Source organism: Delphinus delphis, chromosome 2 (genome assembly GCF_949987515.2).
Source record: "Delphinus delphis chromosome 2, mDelDel1.2, whole genome shotgun sequence".
Lineage (NCBI taxonomy): Eukaryota > Metazoa > Chordata > Mammalia > Artiodactyla > Delphinidae > Delphinus > Delphinus delphis.
This window is the reverse complement of record NC_082684.1, coordinates 135,339,355-135,361,370: the sequence shown is the minus strand read 5'-3', so window position 1 is coordinate 135,361,370 and position 22,016 is coordinate 135,339,355. Positions and strand designations below refer to the sequence as shown.

At 39.0% G+C, this 22,016-nt stretch overlaps 1 protein-coding gene across 3 annotated transcripts in view; it reads left to right on the top strand.

Annotated features, from left to right (window-relative positions):
• Positions 1-22,016, top strand: part of MAP2K5 (mitogen-activated protein kinase kinase 5) — a 263,527-nt gene that overhangs the window by 168,618 nt on the left and 72,893 nt on the right. For 2 of the 3 annotated variants that reach the window (XM_060005717.2, XM_060005716.2), the window contains exon 17: positions 15,061-15,090. The exons of the other annotated variant lie outside the window; for it this stretch is intronic. In XM_060005717.2, coding sequence (XP_059861700.1) covers positions 15,061-15,090 — 30 coding nt within the window. The remainder of the gene's footprint in view (positions 1-15,060; positions 15,091-22,016) is intronic. 3 annotated transcript variants of the gene reach the window in all.

The following is a 22,016-nucleotide window of genomic DNA, read 5'->3' as shown; positions in this document are numbered from 1 at the left end:
GCACAATGAGAAAATTAAGCCATTATCCCCTCTCTTTCAGAGGAATTACTTTTTGAAATGTTTACATATGGTTCAAAAAGCCTCCTAATTTGGTTAAAGCATGGAATGCATGTGTTATCTTCCACTCTCACCTCAAACTCCACTAAAAATTACCGTGAAGGGATTTTTTTTCTTTTAAGGCTTATTACCATAAAGAAAGGGAAAAGAGGGACTTCCCTGGCGGTCCAGTGGTTAAGACTCTGCGCTTCCAATGCAGGGGGCACAGATTCGATCCCTGGTTGGGGAGCTAGGATCCCACAGGCCGCATCGCGTGGCCAAAAAATTTAAAAAATTTTATTAAAAAAGGAAAGGAGACAACAGCAACCAAATTTTGAATGTGGGAAAGCAGATGAACAACAATACACAACTTAGCAGAACCGAGAGTGTTGAAATCCTAAGCCAGCAGTAGAGAAAGAGAGGAGCACCTGATTTCCTTTAAACTACCCAGAAGGCTCAGGAATTGGTGGTCCCAGATATCTGGAACTAGGAGTAGAGGTGGGGCCAGAGAAGAGAATTGTCTTAAAGATGTCTGAGAAACAGTTAAGCTGTTCAACCCACAGGATCTTTGCCTAACTCAGCATGAGCAGACAGTCACCCCTCCCCAGCCCTAACACAAGACTGAGTAGAGGAGTTTCTCTGAGAATAAAATAAGTGATACCTGGCAGTGTAGAAGGCTGGGTCCCATTACTGAGCACAGAGGCATTAAGTGAAAGTTTAGATTCTAAATGTGGAGACTCCCAGCCATCTTACTACACCCTGTTCCTGGGACACTGGAAGCCAAGATTACTTTTCAGGAAGGATACTGGAGGAGACTTTCTTTTTTTTTTTTAACATCTTTATTGGTGTATAATTGCTTTACAATGGTGTGTTAGTTTCTGCTTTATAACAAAGTGAATCGGTTATACATATACATATGTTCCCATATCTCTTCCCTCTTGCGTCTTGGAGGAGACTTTCTTTAGGGAAATGTGACCAAGAGGCCTTAAAGATCCAGGCATTGGGAGTTTTCCAGGGAAACAGTCCAGCGAGATCGTGTTACCTCAGCCTACAGGCTCCACTCAAAAGCACAGAGTTACTAGTCAGATTTGTAGTGCCTTACTCTTAGCAAAACATTTGAGGAAGTCTTTTAAGGTAAGAACAGAGACCTAAAATAACTGAAAAAGAAAGCAATTTGGAGGGCTTGGACACTATGCAGGAGAGAAAAATTCAAATGAACTCTGATATTCTCAGAGGGATGGGAGAAAATGTTGCATCTAGGAAACAAGAACAGGCTGCTGTAACAAAGGAACTTTCAGATGACAACAACAAATAGAGTATTAAAAATTAGAGAACCAGGGACTTCCCAGGTGGTGCAGTGGTTAAGAATCTGCCTGCCAATGCCGGGGACACGGGTTTGATCCCTAGTCCAGGAAGATCCCACATGCCACCAAGTAACTAATAAGCCCATGCACCACAACTACTGAGCCTGCACTCTAGAGCCCGCGAGCCACAACTACTGAAGCCCACGCGCCTAGAGCCTGTGCTTCACAACATGAAGAGCAGCCACTGCAATGAGAAGCCCATGCACTGCAACAAAGAGTAGCCCCCGCTCACCTCAACTAGAGAAAGCCCGCACGCAGCAACAAAGACCCAATGCAGCCAAAAAAAAAAAAAAATCAGAGAACCAGGTTAGGAAGTCTAACGTAAAAAACAGAAGTTTCAGGAAGAATGAACAGAGAAAACAAAGGGGAGGAAATCATCAATAGAAATGTTTCAATTTTAATTTTATAACATGAGAGAAATATTTGTATGTCATTTCAGATGGCCTTCTTCTTAGTATTTCTACAGAAGAAAAAAAAAATCCTAACTTTTCTAAATGATGTATGTCAGTGCTTTTGCCCAGAGAAAGTGAGTTTTTGTAGGAGAATAGAAAATTATTGAATTCTCTGTAGACATCTGTAATAGAATTGTCCCAAGGAAAATTTAGGGTAAAATGTACAAATAGTTGGATGTAACTACCTTGTCTTATGGAACTGTGAAAAGCTGTTAACACATCTAATTTTTTTGATTTTACCTTTATACATACTGTTTAATGGATATCAGATAAGACTCATTAGATATCAAGAAAATGCAGTGTGATTTTCTACATTTACAAGCAAACACATAGAGTATAGTGAGCTGTGTAAAATGAAAATAAAAGTATTGAAAAAGTGACGTGGATCACCCAGCCCAGTACCTTTGACAGAAGTTTCTGGAGAAGTGTGGTGAAGAGTATGTCATTTTCTTTCTATGATATATTTTCCGATATTAAGGCTATCATCCTAATCCTTGAACTGTTAAAGAGCACACATTTTGCGTTAACCAGAAATGTTGACGCCACCACTTAAAATCAGTGTTATCTTGGCCAAGTCATTTTGCCACTCTGAGTGTCAGCCTCTTATCTGTGGAGCAAAGAGAACATTAGAAGTCATTCCTCAAATATTTATTGAACACTTTTTATGTGCCAGATACTTTACTAGGCGCTGGGGACACATTGGTAAATAGGTATGTTTCCTTTCCTTGTTGAACCTACAATGTAATGAAGGAGGCAGAAAATAAACAATAATAGTAAACACCTATTTTTTTGAGAGAAGGCAATTTCAGTATTCTAGGCTTTTTAATAAATACTTTCAACTAACAGTAACAACCCCATTAAATTACCTTGAGAAGTAAGCTTCTCTTTGAAATAACATCTAGGTAGTGGATGTTTACCAGGTGAAGAGAATTATGGAGCATTACCTAGACTTGGTTCCTGCCTCTAAATATACAGAAGAACCTATTCCCCGCTCTCCCTACGAAAAAAAAAAAAAAGTTTCCAGAGACACAACTGTCTCTAGTGGATCTACAGCTGCAGCTTTGTTTGCCTTTCTAGCCCCTGGTGATTATGAACCTGGTCTGAGGGGTGACGGATGGCTCTGGATGCCCTCTAAGCAGCTGCTGTCAGCTTCCCTTGACCATAAAAACTTGGCATTTGGTGTGCACCACTCAAATATTGATTTTTTTCTCCTCTTCCTTTTTATAATTATTGTCAAGAACGTGAGTGGACATTGACTCTTATTATAATATGTTATCTGCTGCTCCATCTAGTGAAATATCTCACCTGTTGATCAGAAGTTTCTGCTGAAAACCATCAGAAGGCTGAAGAATTAAAGCTGAAGGGTCCAAAGACAAAGGAAATTTCAGTGGAAGATTGTATAGGAAAATGGGTAGAAGTGTGGTTCTGGAATCCTTGTCATGGGCCTCCTTCCCTTCCATTGAAGAATATTGAGGAAAACAGCATGTAACAGTTCCAGTCACTCATTCCTCTTCTCACGCTCCCCTTTCTGTAATTGTCTTAACTTGATTTTTCTCTATTGTCATTTTTTGTCTAAAATTTTATATAACTTATTGCAAAAAGGAGCTGTTAAAATGACCTTTGGCAGATGATGGATCGACTAGTTCAGCCTTTTGCAAGGTCTGTGAAGGGATCCAGCTGTCTCAGATTACCATGCCTAAATGTGCATTTTCCAGGGTTGTCAGTGATTGCAGTGCATGTGAAACTGGCAGACAAAGTGAAGTGTTTCCCACTGAATGAGGCATTGTTGAGCTTCCTTTGTGCTCAGAGCTATCCTGAACAACCATGAGATTGACAAAACAAGATGGAACAGGTGCTAGCAGTCCCAGCTAAGCATTTTATTATTTTGATGGATTTCAGACTGATTTTAAAGTTTTTCCAAGAGCACATGTCCGAATCGTGTATACACACAAACACACAAAATTTGGACTTTAAAAAAAAAGAAAAAAAACATTAAATCAACACAGTCTTGATATGAAGAATAAAGAAATAAAGAGAAGACAAAGCAGGCATTTGACAACCCATATTCCAGTGTTTGAAGGATTGTCAGTGGAGAGGCAAGCTGCTACTTTATGACTGACGGGGCTGAGCTTTCTGAAGCTAACAAAAAAAACAAAAAGCCCGTGGTTTTCTATTCAGTATAAAGAAGAGTTTTTTAATGGATATATCCCTGCACCCTTCCTACTCAACAGTGCAGTCATCCTTTTAGAGGTAAAAAAAATGCCCACATCCCTAGGGGCATTTAGGTAGTGACTGAATACTTGTCTCAGGTTTGTTTTTTTTTAAGAAATACTTTGTAGAAGAGACAGGTATAAGGTTAGACAAGATGCAGCCATTTATTCATTTAGTCACTTAGTCATTTTTGTTGAGTGCCCATTATGTGGCAGGCACTGTGCTAGTCACTGGGGACATTGCTAGGAATGAAAGTGACAAAATCCCTGCTTTAATGGAGCCTACATTTTAAAGAAGGGTGCTTGACAATAATAACTTTTTAGACAGAAATAAACAGCACCGTATGATAGGAGTAACTGAGTGGTGTCGGGTTACTTTTGAGTTGAGATCTAAAAGATAAAAGGGGCCAGTGTTTTAGTGACATCTGTCAACTCTAAAATTCTGAGTGTGATAATTTGAGGAACCGCTGCTGCTACCTTTGAGATACTGAGCAATAAAAACCACTGCTCATAGAGATCTATCAATACTCAAATCCAGTGACCTGAAATTGGCTTTAAAAATCCTCTCAGGGCTTCCCTGGTGGCGCAGTGGTTGAGAGTCCACCTGCCGATGCAGGGGACACGGGTTCGTGCCCCGGTCTGGGAGGATCCCACATGCCGCGGAGCGGCTGGGCCTGTGAGCCATGGCCCCTGAGCCTGCGCGTCCGGAGCTTGTGCTCCACAACAGGAGAGGCCACAACAGTGAGAGGCCCGCATACCGCAAAAAAAAAAAAAAAAAAATCCTCTCAAAGATCCTACAGACTATTTTCCATACTTTGGTTCTGAACTGAATAATAATAACTTTAACATTTTTTTAGCATTTAATTAGAAAAATCTTTTGCACTCCGTATCTTGTATTTAGAGACTAGAGTGTTTTTTAACTAGAAGAGAGACATTAGAACTTGTTAAATCAGATCCCTTCTCCTACCAGTGAGGAAGCTCGGGTCCAGAGAAGGGAAGGACTGTGCCCACAGGTACAGCATAAGCGATGAGGACTGGCAGCTGGGACCTCTGATGTGCAGTGGAGTGTGCTTTCCTCTGTTCCTTGCTGTTGACATCTCGCTCAGTGTCATTCTTGAAGGGTGACAACACTTTATGTGTACATAACGCTTTACAAAGCCATTTGATATTCATTATCTCATTTAAGCTTCTCCCCACTGTGATGGAAATGACCAAAAAATCAGTAATTTAAGTTACCCAAGATTATTCCACCAACTTTGATCTATAAGCATCAAAGTTCCTATTTTGCAAATAAGGAAACTGAGATCCAGAGAAATTAAAGGACTTTTCCAGAAAGGTTAGGTGACTAGACCAGGGAGCTGCAGTTAAATGTCTGACTCTGGATGAAAGTCTGCTCCTTCCACTATGCTGTAGAAAAGAAGTAGATCAGTAGTTTGAAAAAAGGAGAGAGAAATGGTAACTGTAAATGGGCAGGAAATCAGATAAAGGGAAAGGCTGGTTTATTGTGACTCTGCTCATAGTCAACACTGCTTTTCACAGGATTGCTACCTACACTCTCCCTATAGTTGGTTCAGCTTTACTGTATTTTTTTTAATAGATTAATTAATTAATTTATTTACTTTTGGCTGCGTTGGCTCTTCGTTGCTGTGCGCGGGCTTCCTCTAGTTGCGGCGAGTGGGGGCCACTCTTTGTTGCGGTGCGCGGGCTTCTCATTGCGGTGGTTTCTCTTTGTTGCCGAGCACGGGCTGTAGGTGTGCGGACCTCAGCAGCTGTGGTTCACGGGCTCTAGAGCACAGGCTCAGCAGTTGTGGTGCACGGGCTTAGTTGCTCCGTGGCATGTGGGATCTCCCCGGACCAGGGCTCAAACCCGTGTCCCCTGCACTGGCAGGCGGATTCCCAACCACTGCGCCACCAGGGAAGCCCAGCTTTACTGTATTTTGAAATGTACAATTGCTGTTGTTTTTCAGAAGCCAAGACCTAGTTTATTTTTTTTTTAGGAAACACAAAAATTAACCTAATCTCCAGTATGTCTGTTATAATAAAGTGGAAGCAGGTAGTTGAGAGTTCCATCTAATCAGTAAACATTTATGTAGTGCTGCCTTGTGTTGGCAGTAGGGATACAAACTTTGCCCTCAGGAGCTCCTTGACTAGAAGGGAGAAAGATAAGTAAAAGTGCAGTGGAAAAGCGCATAGGACTGGGCAGATGAGTGGGAGGGCTGACATCAATGTCAAGGATAGCATTTCAGTTATCTATTATTCTTAATAAATTATCCAATATTAATAGCTTAAAATAACCATTTATTTTTTTCTCAGGATTCTGTGGGTGGTGAGGGTGTAGTCAGATGGTGGTCAAGAAGGGAAATCCAAGATGACTTCACCTGCATGCATGGAGTCTTGGTGTGGGGATGGCCACTCCATACCTCTCCCTTCCTTTCTTCCCTCCCCCCTCTCTCAGGAGCAGCAGCACACAGAGAGGCCAGAAGTGTGAGCATATTACCTGATTATGACTCTCTTGACTTTGAAATGTCTGGAAATACAAGTGTGGCTTAGACTGCGCTCGATAGGCTATACCCCAGCACTGATGTTTTCTCAGGTACCTGTAGCTACATGACGCCAGTGAGCAGTTTAGAAATGGAGGACACCCCACCAAGCTAGGTCTCTAGGGGCTGTTATCAGGATTAAAGCCACCCACTGTTAGAGCACACAGGTCAGCATTATACAAACATATTGAAAGAGTGTCATTTCTTAATTCTTACTGTAAAGATTAAAATGGTTATTGAATTAAGCACATGAGATGGATTTGGGGGCAGTTAACTCTAATCTTTTCCCTTTTTGTACCCCTTCAGTCTTTAACAAGAAATAAGCCATCTAAATTAATCATAATGCTGAAGTATGTGAAAGTGATTATTCTAAGCAGTGAAGTATGTGTAAGAGGGCCTTACCAGTTAAAACAGTCAGCCCCTAATACTGAAAAGTTTGTATACTATGTTTATTAAAGTATTGTAGCTTTAATAGTAGAAGCAACCAAGCCATGCAGCACCAAGTCGACCAAGCTCTAGGAGACATCACCATCAGGGCGTACATCATAATCAGCAAATGCTCAACATTAGCCTACTGCAAAATACTATTTCTGGTGTCATGGAGAGCATATGAAAGTTTATGACTTAGAGTTTGCCCTTAAACAAGTGAAATTTACCGGCATTAGAGATACAAGAAGATAGTTACCAGGTGGGATGTGATACACTGCCCAGTGAATGGCATGAACAGGAAGGATATGGAATTTGTCCTCACAATTGTTTTCTGGGACTAACTCCCAACAGAAGAGGAGGAATAATTTGAAACAAACTCTGAAAGGATAGGTAGCTTGGAGTCATCTATTCATCCATTACACTATCTCAGATTCCACCTAGGAAAACCACCCTTAGTATTGCATTTTGAGTTGTTCAAAATTTGAAGAACATTTATTTTTCTATTAGAAAAGTAAAATGTCTGCTTTCATCCATCATGACTGAACTTTATCTCTCTTTAATTCAGAGTCTCTCACTGAATTTCCTCTCAAGGCACAGAACACCATCAAAAGAGACCTTTGCAGTTGTTTCTAAGTGACTTTTAGAAATTCAGTTATATACCCAGATATTATTTAATTAGCATTGCTCTGAGTGAAGCTACTGATGGAAATCAACTTGAAACACTTAGAATGTCTTCAAAGCTACAAAAGTGGGTCTATTTAAATGGAGGGTTGGGGGGGGTTCCATTTTTTTTTTTTATCAATTAACTGCCTCATATTTACTATGGCCTAGTTGAAGTTATATATTGCATTTAAACCACAGTGTTCCACTAAAAAATTATTCAGAGTTTTTGATCTAATACAGTATAGACACACAGATTGATATATACACACACACATACAAACACACGCACACACATACACACACATATATGCATACATATACATATATATGCATAAACACACACATTCTTTTTTAAAGAGAAAAAAGAAAATGATGCAAGTGAAATAGCATTATGGGAGAGGAAGGAGAATTATGTTTTTTAGGACAGCAGGGTTAGAAAGACCAAGCAACATTTAAAGATTCAAAACAATAGCATTTAGCGTGAAATCTACTTTTTATCATCCTTACCCAGCCATCAGAATGAAGAAAGACAGTGTCCAGCTGTAGCAGTAGTTTGGTAGCAGGAGAATTAGAAGTAAAGGTACTAACGCCTGAGGGGTGGGTCATGAATTAATAATTGCTATGTGGCGGATGAGCCCCGTCAGAAGAGCTGAAAATGAGGAAGTTGCCTTGCAGAGCGCTATCAATCACTCAGTGACCATAACTTCCAGTAATTAGTGTATTTTATGGGCCTTTGCTTCAGTGGCTCGAAAGCACATATGCTCCAGTCACAGCTAAACTTTACCAGAGTAATATTCCAGGATGATTTATCCTCTTGCTGCACTGGGATATAACCCTATATTAGGTGAAGATTGTGAACTAAGCTGCAATAAAGTGTAAGTTTAGGTACAGTTTGCCCAGGTTGAGACCTCAATGTATCATGCTTTTCAGCATGCATGGTTAGACTACAGCAAGCAATCATTCTTAACAGTAAAACAAATAAAGCAATTAAAGGAGCAGCATTAGGATATTGTACTTGTGAATTACTGTTGCCCTGGCCCCATTTAAGTGTCCACTGTAATAAACCCATTTCTAATTTAAAAAGAGAAAAAAAAACCCCCACTGTATTAGAAACATTTATTTGTGATGCTATCTTTTCTCCATTATTATTAGTAATCTGTGGGATAGAATGCAGGACCTTCTGAATGATGGATAAATGTTTGATTTATTTCTTTGCGCTACTGTGCTTGGGATCTTTAAGTTAAAATAAATTTACTTTTTATTAATGGACTCTAGTGAGGATGAATAGTTCTTTTTAAAATATTGGGACCTGTTAAGAAGCACTCCTGGTGGGAAACTCACATTTAGGCTCTTTCTACACAAAGAAAATGTTGTGAGCTCTCCAGAGCACTTGGCACCTTTTGAACAGGCGTCGTGAGTTATTTGCCGTGGTTCATTCACCCTCTGCACTAGAAGTCTCCGGGGCCTTTGCAGACAGGGGCCTTTGCCATTGCCAAAAACATCTGTAGAGCCCAGAGTTACCAGTAATTTAACAAGCTTTGCCACCAACCTACAGTATGACCTTGGGCAAATTAATTAAGCTTCTTGTGCCTCCATTGGGCCATAATTCTGTTTGTGTTAAGGAAATCCTTGGAGTTATAGGAAAGCATTATGTGAAAAGAAGTATAAATTGAATAGGGAAAACATATGCATGGTTCCACTGAATTCTTTTTAGGGTGAAATGTTTCTACACTACTTTTAATGATGGTTGTTCTTGAATTTCCTTAAATAGACACCGGTGATAAGCTGATTTCACCAAGCATGGGTGGGAAGGTGTACACAGTTTGATGCTTTTGTTATATTTAATATTCCGTCTTTAATTTACAATGTATTATAATGTCACACAAGTTAAAACAATAATAGTAAAACAAACTAATTGTCTTTAATTAAAGTGAATTAGGTTTTGATTTTAATATATTTGATGTAGTGAAAACTGATAATGTGGAGGGTCCCAAAGGTTATTAGGGCATATTTCTGTTGGGCCTGATGGTCTTAGTAATAACCCTCTTCCTCATAGTTCTAGACATGAACAAATATGCCACTTCATCCGTCTCTGTTACTCGCACTTATGCCCCTCTGCAGGGGTTGCACATTCCACAAGTTATCAGCTAATGGCGTTATACATTAAAAATTGAAGCTTTCCTCACTCCGAGGCCTTTCAAGTCTTTGTTCTTAAGCCCAAGACACTTCAGAGTGCAGCTGCAAACTATAGGCAGAAGATTAAATTAATTTGTAACTCTTTTTTTTTGGTACTGCATTACTAAATCCTCCACATTTAATTGAAACCCTACTTCAAGATGCTTTGTGTTTCTGTGTTCTTTGTTGTCAATTTAACCTCCAAAGCACTTTAACACTGGTAAATTGCTGTTATATCCTTTGGATTGTTTTTAAACCATACAGTAAGAGGACAGTGAAATTGATACACGGGAAGAAAAGAAAAATCTTAGGGTAGATTTTGAGGTATTTAGTATTTATTATGGTCCTTCGCTAGCATAGTTTCAGATGATTTAAACTCTCTCTCTAGGACTGTGTAAATTGGTCTTGGGATGAAATCTCACCTAGGGAATTTTATGTAATCCAGTAGTTAAGTCTGATTTTTTAAAGTTTCCCTGTGTCTGAATGTCCCAAAGTGGCTGCTGCATTTCTGTAAAATAAAGGTTTAACTGCAGTGCACAATCTAAATGCAAAATCCTTCGATGGAAATTTAATTGTGTAAAATGTGCACAAGGGTAATTAAGAACAAATTTTAGAACATTTCAGACTATAAAGTCCTCCTTCAACTAGATCACTGGCTATATTGAAAATGCTTATTTTCAATTTGCAGTTTTGCTGAGAAACATAGAATATGTCTAAATTAAGAATTTATAAAATGCAGTGCTCTTCAGTATAACTGTAAATTTAAAGCTACTCCCACATTGTTGATATTCTAAGTTGGTCAGTTGATCACCAAAAACATATCCTGAGTTTGTGTCCTGCACTTGCTTTCTGGTTACAATGTATGTTTTCTCTTTATCATTTATGACTTCATGACAATAATTATTCTTATTATCAACAGAAGCCATTTTTGTTGCTTTGTAAATAAACATCTTCTACCCTTTTTGTTAAAATACAAAGGTTTCTATCACGCATTTGTTATGTATTTGGCAATTGTTATAATCACACTCACACATATATTGGTTATTTAAATGATAAAGTCCAACCTATTCAGATACTGCTAACTCAAGAGTATTTCATAGATTATGGTTGGACAAATCAAAGATCAATAAGATAACACTGAGGAGCAGTCCTAGTTTTACAGTGAAAGGTTAGTGGTTTACTGTTATTTAAGTGTAGTCCCAACTGGTAAGTGTTTTTGGAGCATTTTCTGCCTTTTGCATAGTAAATCTCCCACCACGAACAGAGTATTTAGCACTTTGCTGAATCTTATGTATTTAGAATTAAAATGCACTTTTTTATTTAACATTAAATAGAATCCTCTCCCTCCGTCATCTCTACCTCCACTTCCCCAAAATAAATAAAGCTTTTCCAAATCTTTTACAATGTGAGCCGCTCCCCTGCTGGGAATGAAAAGGATGTTAGAGTCATTTGATGAATTGCTGGCGCTTCTGTGCGCCCACATTTTTCAATATACATTTTTTTAAACTGGACTTAAGCTGCCTAAATTTAAATGCTTCTTTTGTAAAGATGATAAAGAGGGCAGAGACTTCCATTGGCTAAGCCCTAATCTGTTTGCTTTGTTGTGATTCTTTTTTTTTTCTTCTTTAACCTATTTATAAATCTACATCCACATACAAAGGTCATTGGTTGGCTGAACTTAAACCATTTTACTCAGTAAATTTAATTAAGAAAATACAGTGCAACTCATAAGCAAATGAGTTTTTTCCTAGTTTTAAACCAAACCACCCTCTTGAGTGCTGATTGCCTTGCCCGACCCCTGGTGATACAGAAACAGGCAAAATTAAAAAGGACATTAAAGCTTCATTAAATCTGAAACACATTTAGTACAGTGACATATCTGCAGGCCATTTCAGAGAAGATTACATACTCTCTTTTGTAAGTTTCCTAATTTATAATACCTTGACAATAAAAACTGGGGAAATGCAAGTAGATTAATAGACCAGTAAGGGTAAAAGATACAGAATGGCCCCAGGTCCATCTGTCTCTGAAATATTCACTCATAGCATATGTACTCCCTCTTCCCCATAAGGGTTCAGTGTTTATTTTGACTTTTGGCAGCCTCAGCCATATCTGCTAAGAGCCCTTTTCCTTTTTTACCTTCTCCTAATTGAACTTGATAAAAAGGTTCTAGGGCTTAGCTATATATTTCCTTCTATTTGGCCACCAGACAAATAGTGTAGAATATAAACATTGCAGCTGCATTAAGCCTGAAAGGGCAGAGACATACATGGAAGGCAGCTCCCTCTCCCAGGGCCTTAAAATGCCTGCTTGTGGTGCCAGCCTTATAGTACCGCTGCCAGTTTTCACTAGTGCGGATTGGAATCCTTGCCTTGCCACTGGAGCAGCCCAGTGGTGACACTGTGGGAGAGGAAATGATGTTGCGCGTCTCTGGTCAAGAACAGGGGACCATTCTCTGCCCTCAGATTGAAAAGAGGTCAGACCTGCAAGATGCCTTAGAAACAGTCCTCGCAGGAATGTAGTTGACAAGTAAGACTGAGCTTCCACAGGATATCAGGAAAGTGCACATGAGTAAAGCCAGTTCCAAGAATGTTGAGGTCACTAGTTCAAGCATTGCCACCTGTTCCCAAGCAGGCTGGTACAGAGATGCTCCCTGCTGAATTTCCTCTCTGTTCTCTTGATGGAGGTCTCTTACAGAGTAAATGAATATCATCAGCCAGCCTAATTACCTTTTACCAGTTGTGAGAGGGGGCCAAGTAGATGAGTGCACATTCCCAAGTCTGCTGTAGCCTTGCTCTCCATAGAATAGTGATGACTTGGGAATTTGAGGCTTTGTGTTGAAGTGGAAAAAGTTCACATTTTTCACCTCATCCTACTCTTTTTTTTTTTAAAGTCTTCCTTTTATCATTGCTTAGTTCTTTAATCTACAAGAACCAATGGCCAGTGTTGGCACTGGCCAGCTAGTTTAGACCTTAACTGCATATATGGTGGGCAAGTTTCTTCTGCTGGTAAGCTACGTGGACAGAATTCTTCCATAGGCCCTAATGACATGTTCAACATATACCAGAGTGAATGGTGCAGCACCTGTAGAAGGACTTCAGATAGGATGTTCTAAACGTTTTCTAGTAGTTATTAAGCTGTCAGCTTTTTCAGACGAGAGACCCTCCTCTTGCTACTTTTTCCAAATGAAAGAATGTGTAAAACTCATAATCTGCGGATGGGTGTGATGATAGGTGACAGCTTTTGGTGAGCTGTCACTGCCTGTCAGTTCAGTACAGAATGGTGCAAATGCCTAGCCCACCCATTACTGCCACAAAAGACCATAGTGGCTCTTTCTGAATCAATGTGCACATTCTCATTGGCCAGAAACACACTGTGTTTACAGAATGTAAGTCAAATCAATAGCCTGTTTTGGGTGAGGGTGGAGTGGAGGCAGTGGAGAGCTGAGTCCCTCCCCTTCCTAACTAATAGCAGCATATAGACAACAGACATAATCACACAAAACTGTGAAAGGGAGTTTGATTAACATCCATACTCTCTTTCCTTCACTCTATAGTTGAACAGATTAATGGCATCCACCAAATGAAACAATGATAGTATAACTTTATGTCTTGAAAATCTGAGAATTCTGAGTATACAAGAAATGAGTACAAGGTAACAAATCTTACCACGTATTCATATATAGATATATATATATATATATATGTACACGCACACATATATACACACACACACACACACATCCAAATGAGTGTTGGCCCTTTCCAAGTAGTCACCTTGCATGGTCATATGGTTTATTCCTATTACATTGCTGTTGCTCAAACTGGTTTTAGAACTTTAAAAATTAACCTCAGCATCTTCATGTCTATCCTTATTAAGGAACAAAATATTTTTTCTTTGAATTTGGGTTTTGGTAATACCCATAGGCCGTTCAGACCTTAGTCAACAAATAATTTACATGATCAGAAAACCAGAGGGGTATGATTTTAAGCTCAAGATAAGATGCAGTTCTAATAAAATGAAGTAGTTGTTCTTCTGTGACTTGAAATGATTCTAAACACAGTTCCAAAAGAGGAGTTCAGAAATGTTTGAGCAGTGTCAGTGTCTTTGAGATAAGTGCACAACTTCTCAAGATCTAGAAAAGCAATGTAATATGCTGGAAAGAACCCTGGATTACGTTGCAAGTCTTGGGGTCAGTCCCCAGGCTTCTACTGATTAACTGTGTGGAAACACCTTCAATGGGACTCTGGGGTTCTAATCTGTAAAACAGATTGATGTTTCCTTGGATCCATTCTAGCTTCAAAGTTCCCTGATGTAGTGATTCTACTTTGAAAGTATTTACAAATACCTATAAAGGATTTCAGACCTGACGATGGGCCACATTATGAAGTTGCAAAATTTAGCCACAGTTCTCTTTAAATAAATTATGGTATGTTTGGTAAATTTGATCTTATCGCTTCATATCAATCCTATTCCTGGTTGAATCATTTTGTTTTCACAGGTGAGAATTCAAAGACCAAAATTAAGTGAGTGGCCTAGAAACACATAGCAGTTTACTAATTAAATAAAATTGGAAGCTGTAAGGATTCAGTTACCCAATTTCAGACCTATAGTTCCGACTTCATAGTCTTGAACTGCCACTTTCCCACTAGTAGTAGCTCTTTTCTTCTAAATATGAATGGATGAAAAAAACTAACAAATAAATGAAAATAATGGCACAATGTTCTATTTCACATGGCCCACTCCCCATTTCCTACAGCTCTTCCTATAATACTTATAACTGAAAATTCTACAGAGCTGTGGACTAGGAGCAATTAAGTGTTTCCATTTTTACAGGAGGAAAAGCCAACAGTATCCTATGGTTTTACGTCTCTGTTTAGAAGAAACTGTCGTACACTTGTAAATGTGAATAATGCCCGTACAGCTGACAATATTCCTAAGAGAAACTATGTAAGGGTAGTGTTTAGTTGTTAAAAATAGAATATTTTATCAGGGATACAACATTGTCCAATGTAAATGTTCATTCTATATATAGCTTTCAATGTGATTACAGCAATAATTTAGTTTGTGCATTTAAGGTTGTGAGCTTTTTATATTTGCTGGATGTAATTCTGAAATTTAGTACTTGTCTGTCTTAAGATCTGCCCTGCATGCAAATCTATAACTAGACAAATATTATTTCCTTTCTCAGCTTGCTCTTGGGAGGTTTCCATATCCTCAGGTAAGATTGTTCATTACTGCCGTTTTCCACTGTGACATTCATTCCTATGTATGAAGTGCAGGGAGCAATTGTGAACATTTGAGCCACATACAAATAAATCTGTCCTGTTAAATTGAAAAGTGATATCTTAAAGGAGTCATTTAGGAGTCTCTATTGATTTTTGATTTTTTTATACTCCAGATTTTTTTCCTCTTTGTTAAAGGTTGAAAGCCATCATTGTGCTCTTCCTTTGTGTGGCACTGGTAACGTTTTTCCTCATCCCAACCCAGTAGCATGTGCTCTTACTGAGGTTGGAAAAGGGGCACAGCCTTTTCTTGATACACTGTTTGCGTTTTTGGATTCAATTAGGTATTTGAATTAAAGGATTGAGGTGAAGGGTGAAAATATCTAATCTAAGTCATTATTTTTGCTAAGCAAATAGATGGGCCTCCAATTTTATGTGGCTGTGATTTCGAACATTTTCTTTTTAAAAAATTTGCCCTTCCTATTTACATTTCTAGGAAAATAAAATGTCCATTATGTTACCATTGCTGATAATAATCTCTATAGTAATTTCTTTAAGATTTTTATTATAGAAGGGTGCTAGCACTTAAAATATAAAGCTATTTCGTGGTTTGAAAATGATTCCCCAGTGTGTGTGGGGAAATAAGTGAAATGTCTAGAGGGATGAAAAATGAATGGTTTGACTGTTGGTTGATGCTCCCTGTTTTTCTGGCATCTTGGTCTGTACAGGCCAAAGTGCCCGGAGGCATGTCTGATTTAAAGGTGGTGTTGGTCTCTGCTCTTTAAGCATCTATTAACTTGCTATTATTATGCAAATAAGTGTTGTATTACACATACTAATTTATGCATGGTTAGATTATGCAGATGAATCACAAACATGGTTATTGAATAATAGGATGGGGCTCATTCTCTCTACCGTCTTTATAAGCAGTTTTAAGCAAATTGTCCTGGTACCCATGTGGACATTTTAAAGCCGCTTCACACGCTGAAATGTCTCTTTTGTATCCTTTTTCTTTTACAGTTAAAGCCATCAGATAAGTGGAGGAGAAACCATCCAAGTTGTTAGGTTCAAGAGTGTCAGTCTCACTTTTCAAATTTGTAGGATTCTTTGTTTAAACATAATCTTTTCCTTAAAGAGAAGATCCTAAGTGTAATCACTTGGCACGCATGCTCGCAGTTAGTGAGATTTTACTGTGTACAGCCTTGCTGCTTAGCTCTAGGTAGCCCATCAAATTAAAATCACATTTTCAGGATTTATAGCTCATTAGAATATTTATCTTGGTAAGCCTCTTATTCTGTCAGTAATTTTTAAACAATTCACTGTTTGGCCAGTGTACGCAATCCCCTCAAGTTTTGTAAATGAAGAGAAGAGGTACTATATAACTTCTCTCTCAAACAAGTCTTAATAGAAAACTTGTATAAGCCATCTAAGAAAGAAAAATACCAAAGATTGGGAGTGTAGCTGTATTCTTGAGATTCCTAATGCCTAGAGTATTTAATCAGCGAGATTTGATAAGTGATAAGTCTAAGAAACGATCGCATTTGACAAATGAAGCTTTTGAAGGCTCTGGTCGAATTTAGAAAGAGGCTGTCTACCTTTGCAGTATTGTTTTCTGGAATGTTTAAGTATATGTTTACTTCATCAGTCGAGTGGAAGTTGGAAAATTCTAATGTGTTGAACTCCCTAGGTAGCAATCACTGTTATGCCAGAGTGAGGGGAAAACTGTATTCCTTGAATCGTGATAGAATATTGTCACCAAATTGGAACTTTCATTTCAAATAATAGAAGCAGCTTTGATGCCATCAGGCCTATTTCCCAGGTCTTTCAACAGAAGTTTGTGCACTTCATTGCTGGAATCATTAATGACTTTTGATGGAGTTGGCATTTATTTTACAGGGTTTGTACTATAGACTGAAGATTGGGAAAGGTTACTTTATAGATTCCTTTTCTACCCTTTTGCCTTCAAATAAAGCACACGAAGGAAAATGTTTATTTTTATAGTATCGCAGGGACTGGATTATGAAATAATACCTTCTCTTTGGCCCGTATTATCTCATTTGAACCCCTAACCACTCTGTGTGATAGCCTCCCCTCATAAATTGGACAAACAGGATGGTTGATTTGCTCATTGTTGTACTGTAGGTGGTTTGGGGCCATTGAATCCCAAGTGGAATAGGCAGGAGTGAATCACACACTCTCAGGAGTGGAAAGTGATCTCAGACAACATCGAATCAAACCTCTCTGCAATATCTCTGAAAAGCAAAGTTGAACACCTCCAGTGATAGGTAACTCACTAGTTTACAAAGCAACCATAGAGTCAAAGCTTTATTTACCGGGCTGAGGACTGCCTCATCTTAATTATTACCCACTGGTCTGGCCCTTGAACACATGAAAGATTTTCATATATCCTTAAGATCTCACAGTTTTGCATCCCTTATGTACCCAGGGCTGGGTACTCAAAGTCAAATCAGGGAACCAGATCTCAGCTGCCTTCACTAATGGCAAGCTGAGGAGACTGGCCTGTTTGAAAGAACTCTAGACCAGGAGCTAGAAGATTAGGATTAGAACCCAGCTCTAACAAGCTCGGGTCACTGCAGGCCTTAATTCTTGCTTTGGCCTGTTTCCTCATCTCTATAATGAGCATCCTGATACCTGCCTTCCCTATCTGATTAGAAGTATGCAGATCAAATAAGATTATGGATATGAATTTCTAATCCTCAACCAAAGGTTGCAAGAGGCTGTGCTTGCAACCTGCCAGCTGCAGCTGGAGCAGAGTGTAAAATGAGCAGAAGGGAAAGAGGGGAGGCAAGGCCAGCATACAGACTCGTCCTTCCCCCAGCCCAGCGTCAGTGCTGCTGACAGCGTTGTTAGCAGCGTCTCTTCCTGCCGGTGACACAGTGTGATTCTGGTGGGGATGCAGATGAGGGAGGGGTGTTGGGAAGATAGCAGGGAGAGTCAGTAGCCGGGGACCAACATAAAGGTTAAAGGACTGGATTTTTGTTGAGATAATCGTTCTCCATGAACTTCATTGTTTGGGGGGTTGGGTTTTTATCTGTTATTTGAAAACACTGTCTATTTTAGTTTCCTTTAGGCCTTAAAGTTGCGTAGCCTCACTGGCATGCAGTTTAGGGCTCTATGGAAAGAAAGGTTAGGAGCCATTATAGATACACAGTCTTATTACTACAGCTTATAATAGGAGGAACAACGATGTCAGATTCACCTAGCACCTTTCCGACATCCAGCTCCAAAGCACTTGCTGTTATCTGACTCGGGACTGTTATTTCCAGCCTCCAGGTGAGCAGACTGAGTCTCAGAGAGATGAGGTGCCTTGCCTTGGGGATGAATGGGTACAGTTAGATCTAGGGCTTGCAGGCGACTAAACCAAATGACTGGCTCTGTGAACTCTGATTTTGGTTTGCTGTTCAAACCACTGCCCTCCTTCCCACTCAGCCCCACCAAGCCCTTCTCCTGGCTCTCCTTCTCTGCCCTCAGGAGGCCTCCTGTGTAGATGAGAAGGGTTGTGCCATGGAAGATGATGACAAGACCATTCCCTAGAGCCCTTTTGCTTTTCTTACCATGTGTTTAGCAGAGTGATGGATCTGGAGGGACCCAAGAGCTCTCACTGACCCCAGTGCCATTAAACTCTGCGTGCCTGTGAAGGATATTCCGCAATAGCATAATGAAAACTTGTGTTTTTAAACATCTGGTAAACAGATAGTATCTCAATTTCTTGAACAATTTAGCTTTAATAGTCATCGGGAAAAATGTGCAAGTCCGGACAAGGACTAGAGCTGTGTATAGTTAATCATGTAGGTCCAAATCCAGTTGGCTTAAAAAACGTGATGGTGGGCAACGGTTTGTTTAACGACACCATAATTTAGGAGAAATGAAAAAGATGGCCTGCTAAAGACTGTCATCCTTCATTCAAACTTTACAACAGTACCCTGCATTAGGATGATGGTAAATCCATTACGGAGACTTCTCAGGGGATGTGCCAGCTCTGGCGTTTGGAAATTGGTAAGCAAGATGCCACAGGAAAGTGAAGATAATATAGATACAAATGTATTTACGGTACTTTTGCATGTGTAAAAATGCTCTTCTTTTGGCTGCATTTCCCGATCTTGGTTAATAAGTTACATCAAAATGACCTGAAGTTAAAAAAAGGAAAAAAATCTGAGCAAATAGTGCCCCTGGTATTGTAAAGCTTTGAATGTTTTCACACCCCATTAATTTATTACTTCTCTTTCTTCATCTTTAAATTTCATTTTTTTTTTCAAAAATTCCGACTCCCCGCTGCTGCAGTGATTTTCATCTTGTTGTTAATTTTCCCTGCTCCATATGGAGCTCCAGACATTTCACCTGGAGGCTGTACTAGATTTTGCTGTAGTGATTGTACTTCCGGAGGCCAAAACTGTCATTTAGGGTTCCTGGTGCATCTGTCTGCGCCAGGCTTTTCACTGGCATGGGAGAGTGTGAATAACAAATTGGATGCACCTGAGATTCAGATGATTAGTGTGTTCTGTGAATCTCCACGACTTGTAAGCAGATAGCTCTGGGGGGCGGGGGTGGGGGAGGCGGGGAGGGCTAAACAGCAACTGGGTGAATCTGTACTCACACCTTACATTTGGGGCTTTGCGAGGGAAGTGCAAACATCCTAGGCAGTCTGAGTGCAGAGAGAGTAACAAATATTTCATCCTGCCTTGTCATTGATTAGAAAAGAGCCTTTAATTTCATTTCACCCCATGTTGTGATTAATTTGCATTCTTTGTCAGAAGTTAATGGAGTTTTTTATGGTTCACTCTGAAATCCTTGAAGACATCAGACTTGATCTGATGTTTATACAACCGCCAGCGGAATTTTTTCGTTTGATTGATGGCAAGCTTGATGTTATTCCAAACGGCTTTTTAAGCTGTTTTTAAGAATTATTTGAATAAAATGGAAGCGAGATATTGTTGTAATGATCAAGATTATCTGTTAAAAATCTGTTTCAAATAAAGAAGGTGATAAGTAGTAAAAAGGATCAAAAATATGAGATATAGTGAATAGTGATGTTATTTGTTAAAATACATAACAATGGCATCCAAATAAATTATTACAATATATAGAGATCACTTTTATTGAAAAAGCATACCATCATCTGGCCAAATAGAATAATTAAGGCCAAGGCAAAAGGAAAGTCTGCATCTTTGGGATTAAAAATCTTTACTACCAATTGGCATTTCTCATTTATTCTGCCACCTTTTGCCACCAACGTACGAAATAGAGATCTGCTGTGCTTAACTCAAGGAGACAGGGTCTGTCAGGCCTGTTAGCTGAACAAAATGATGACATATTACTTGTCTCAATAAAGACGCATTCTTAAATCCCAATACAAGTTAAACATAAGTGGATAATAGAGGATTTTAAGTGAAAGACATGTATTCTTAATAGTATAATGACTGGCCTTTTTCACAAGACAGTACAGAAATGAAAATATCCTGTTGTTAAAAAGCAAAATACCCCATTTGTTCATGGGTAAGAGAAACATGTGTTCACCCCCCCGTACACTGTATATCAAAGTATGAAGGAAGCTGTAGGCGGCATTTGCTCAGAACCCCCTGCTACTAACCAAGGAAATATGTTTTGCAAATGCTTTTTGATTACTGATACCATTTGTTTGATTTGGGGGCTTTGCCTTGCTTCAGCAGATCCTTGCTTTGCTGTGATTGCTGCTAGTGAGACTTACTCATAGGTCAAAAAGCTACTTATCTGAGCACTTTCATTTAAAACAGATTAATTTATTTGCTGTATCTGAAAGTTTGCTAAATAATTGGGTGGTTTTAATTTAAGTTACTGCTTTCTGATCCTTGTATTAACATGATCTAAGGTCCTTTTTATTATATGCAATCCATATTATTGACCACAATTGCCCTGTTTTCATTTAAATGTAAGCAGCTTGTCAAGTAGAAAATATTTTGTTTAACTTGGCCTGGAAACCTGCTATTTTAATGTGTGTGAGGTTTTTTTTTTTCAATTGACAGACTGTCTTTTAAACATACGTTTATTTTGTAGTAATAAATTGTGCTCTGGATAGAGTATTTGTCTTGTAATAAAGTAGAAAGCATATGTTCTTAAAACTATTTTAAAATATTAAACATTTTTCAAAAGTTAATGTCAAAATACTAGAGTTTTTTTGTTGTTGGTGGTGGTGGTTTTTTGCGGTACGCGGGCCTCTCACTGCTGTGGCCTCTCCCGTTGTGGAGCACAGGCTCCGGCCGCGCAAGCTCAGTGGCCATGGCTCACGGGCCCAGCTGCTACGCGGCACGTGGGATCTTCCCAGACCGGGGCACGAACCCACGTCCCCTGCCTCGGCAGGCGGACTCTCAACCACTGCGCCACCAGGGAAGCCCCAAAATACTAGAGTTTTTACACCTAATTTTATTCATGTTTTAAAGTCCTTTGAGTATATTATTATTAATCCTAATTTTGACAATTTAATATGGTTTTATATTCAGCGTTAAATTCACACTATAGATATCACTGTCTTATTTATGTAGTAATGTACTAATTATGCCTAAACCAACCTAGTATTGCAAAATTAAACCTAAAAAGTTTGCCTTCTTTGAAAAGAAGTGTTTGGAATCTATCCTTTGTTGCATGAACTTTTTGAAATTTGAACATCAAGGATTTTAGTAAACTGTAAGTATCCAGATTTTGTGTGAGATCTCTGGTCAAAGAAGAAAACAGCAGTGGGTTATTACCCCAACTTCAGGTTCTAACCTTTAATTGGCAAGAGTCCAAAAGAGTGATATGTGTGCAGTTTTATTTTTCCAAACATTTCTAGCCTACATGTTTTAATTCATTGTTTATTTTCATCCTCACTATTGAGGATATAAACAGTTAAAATATACTGATATTTCAAGCCATAAAATCAGATTTTATG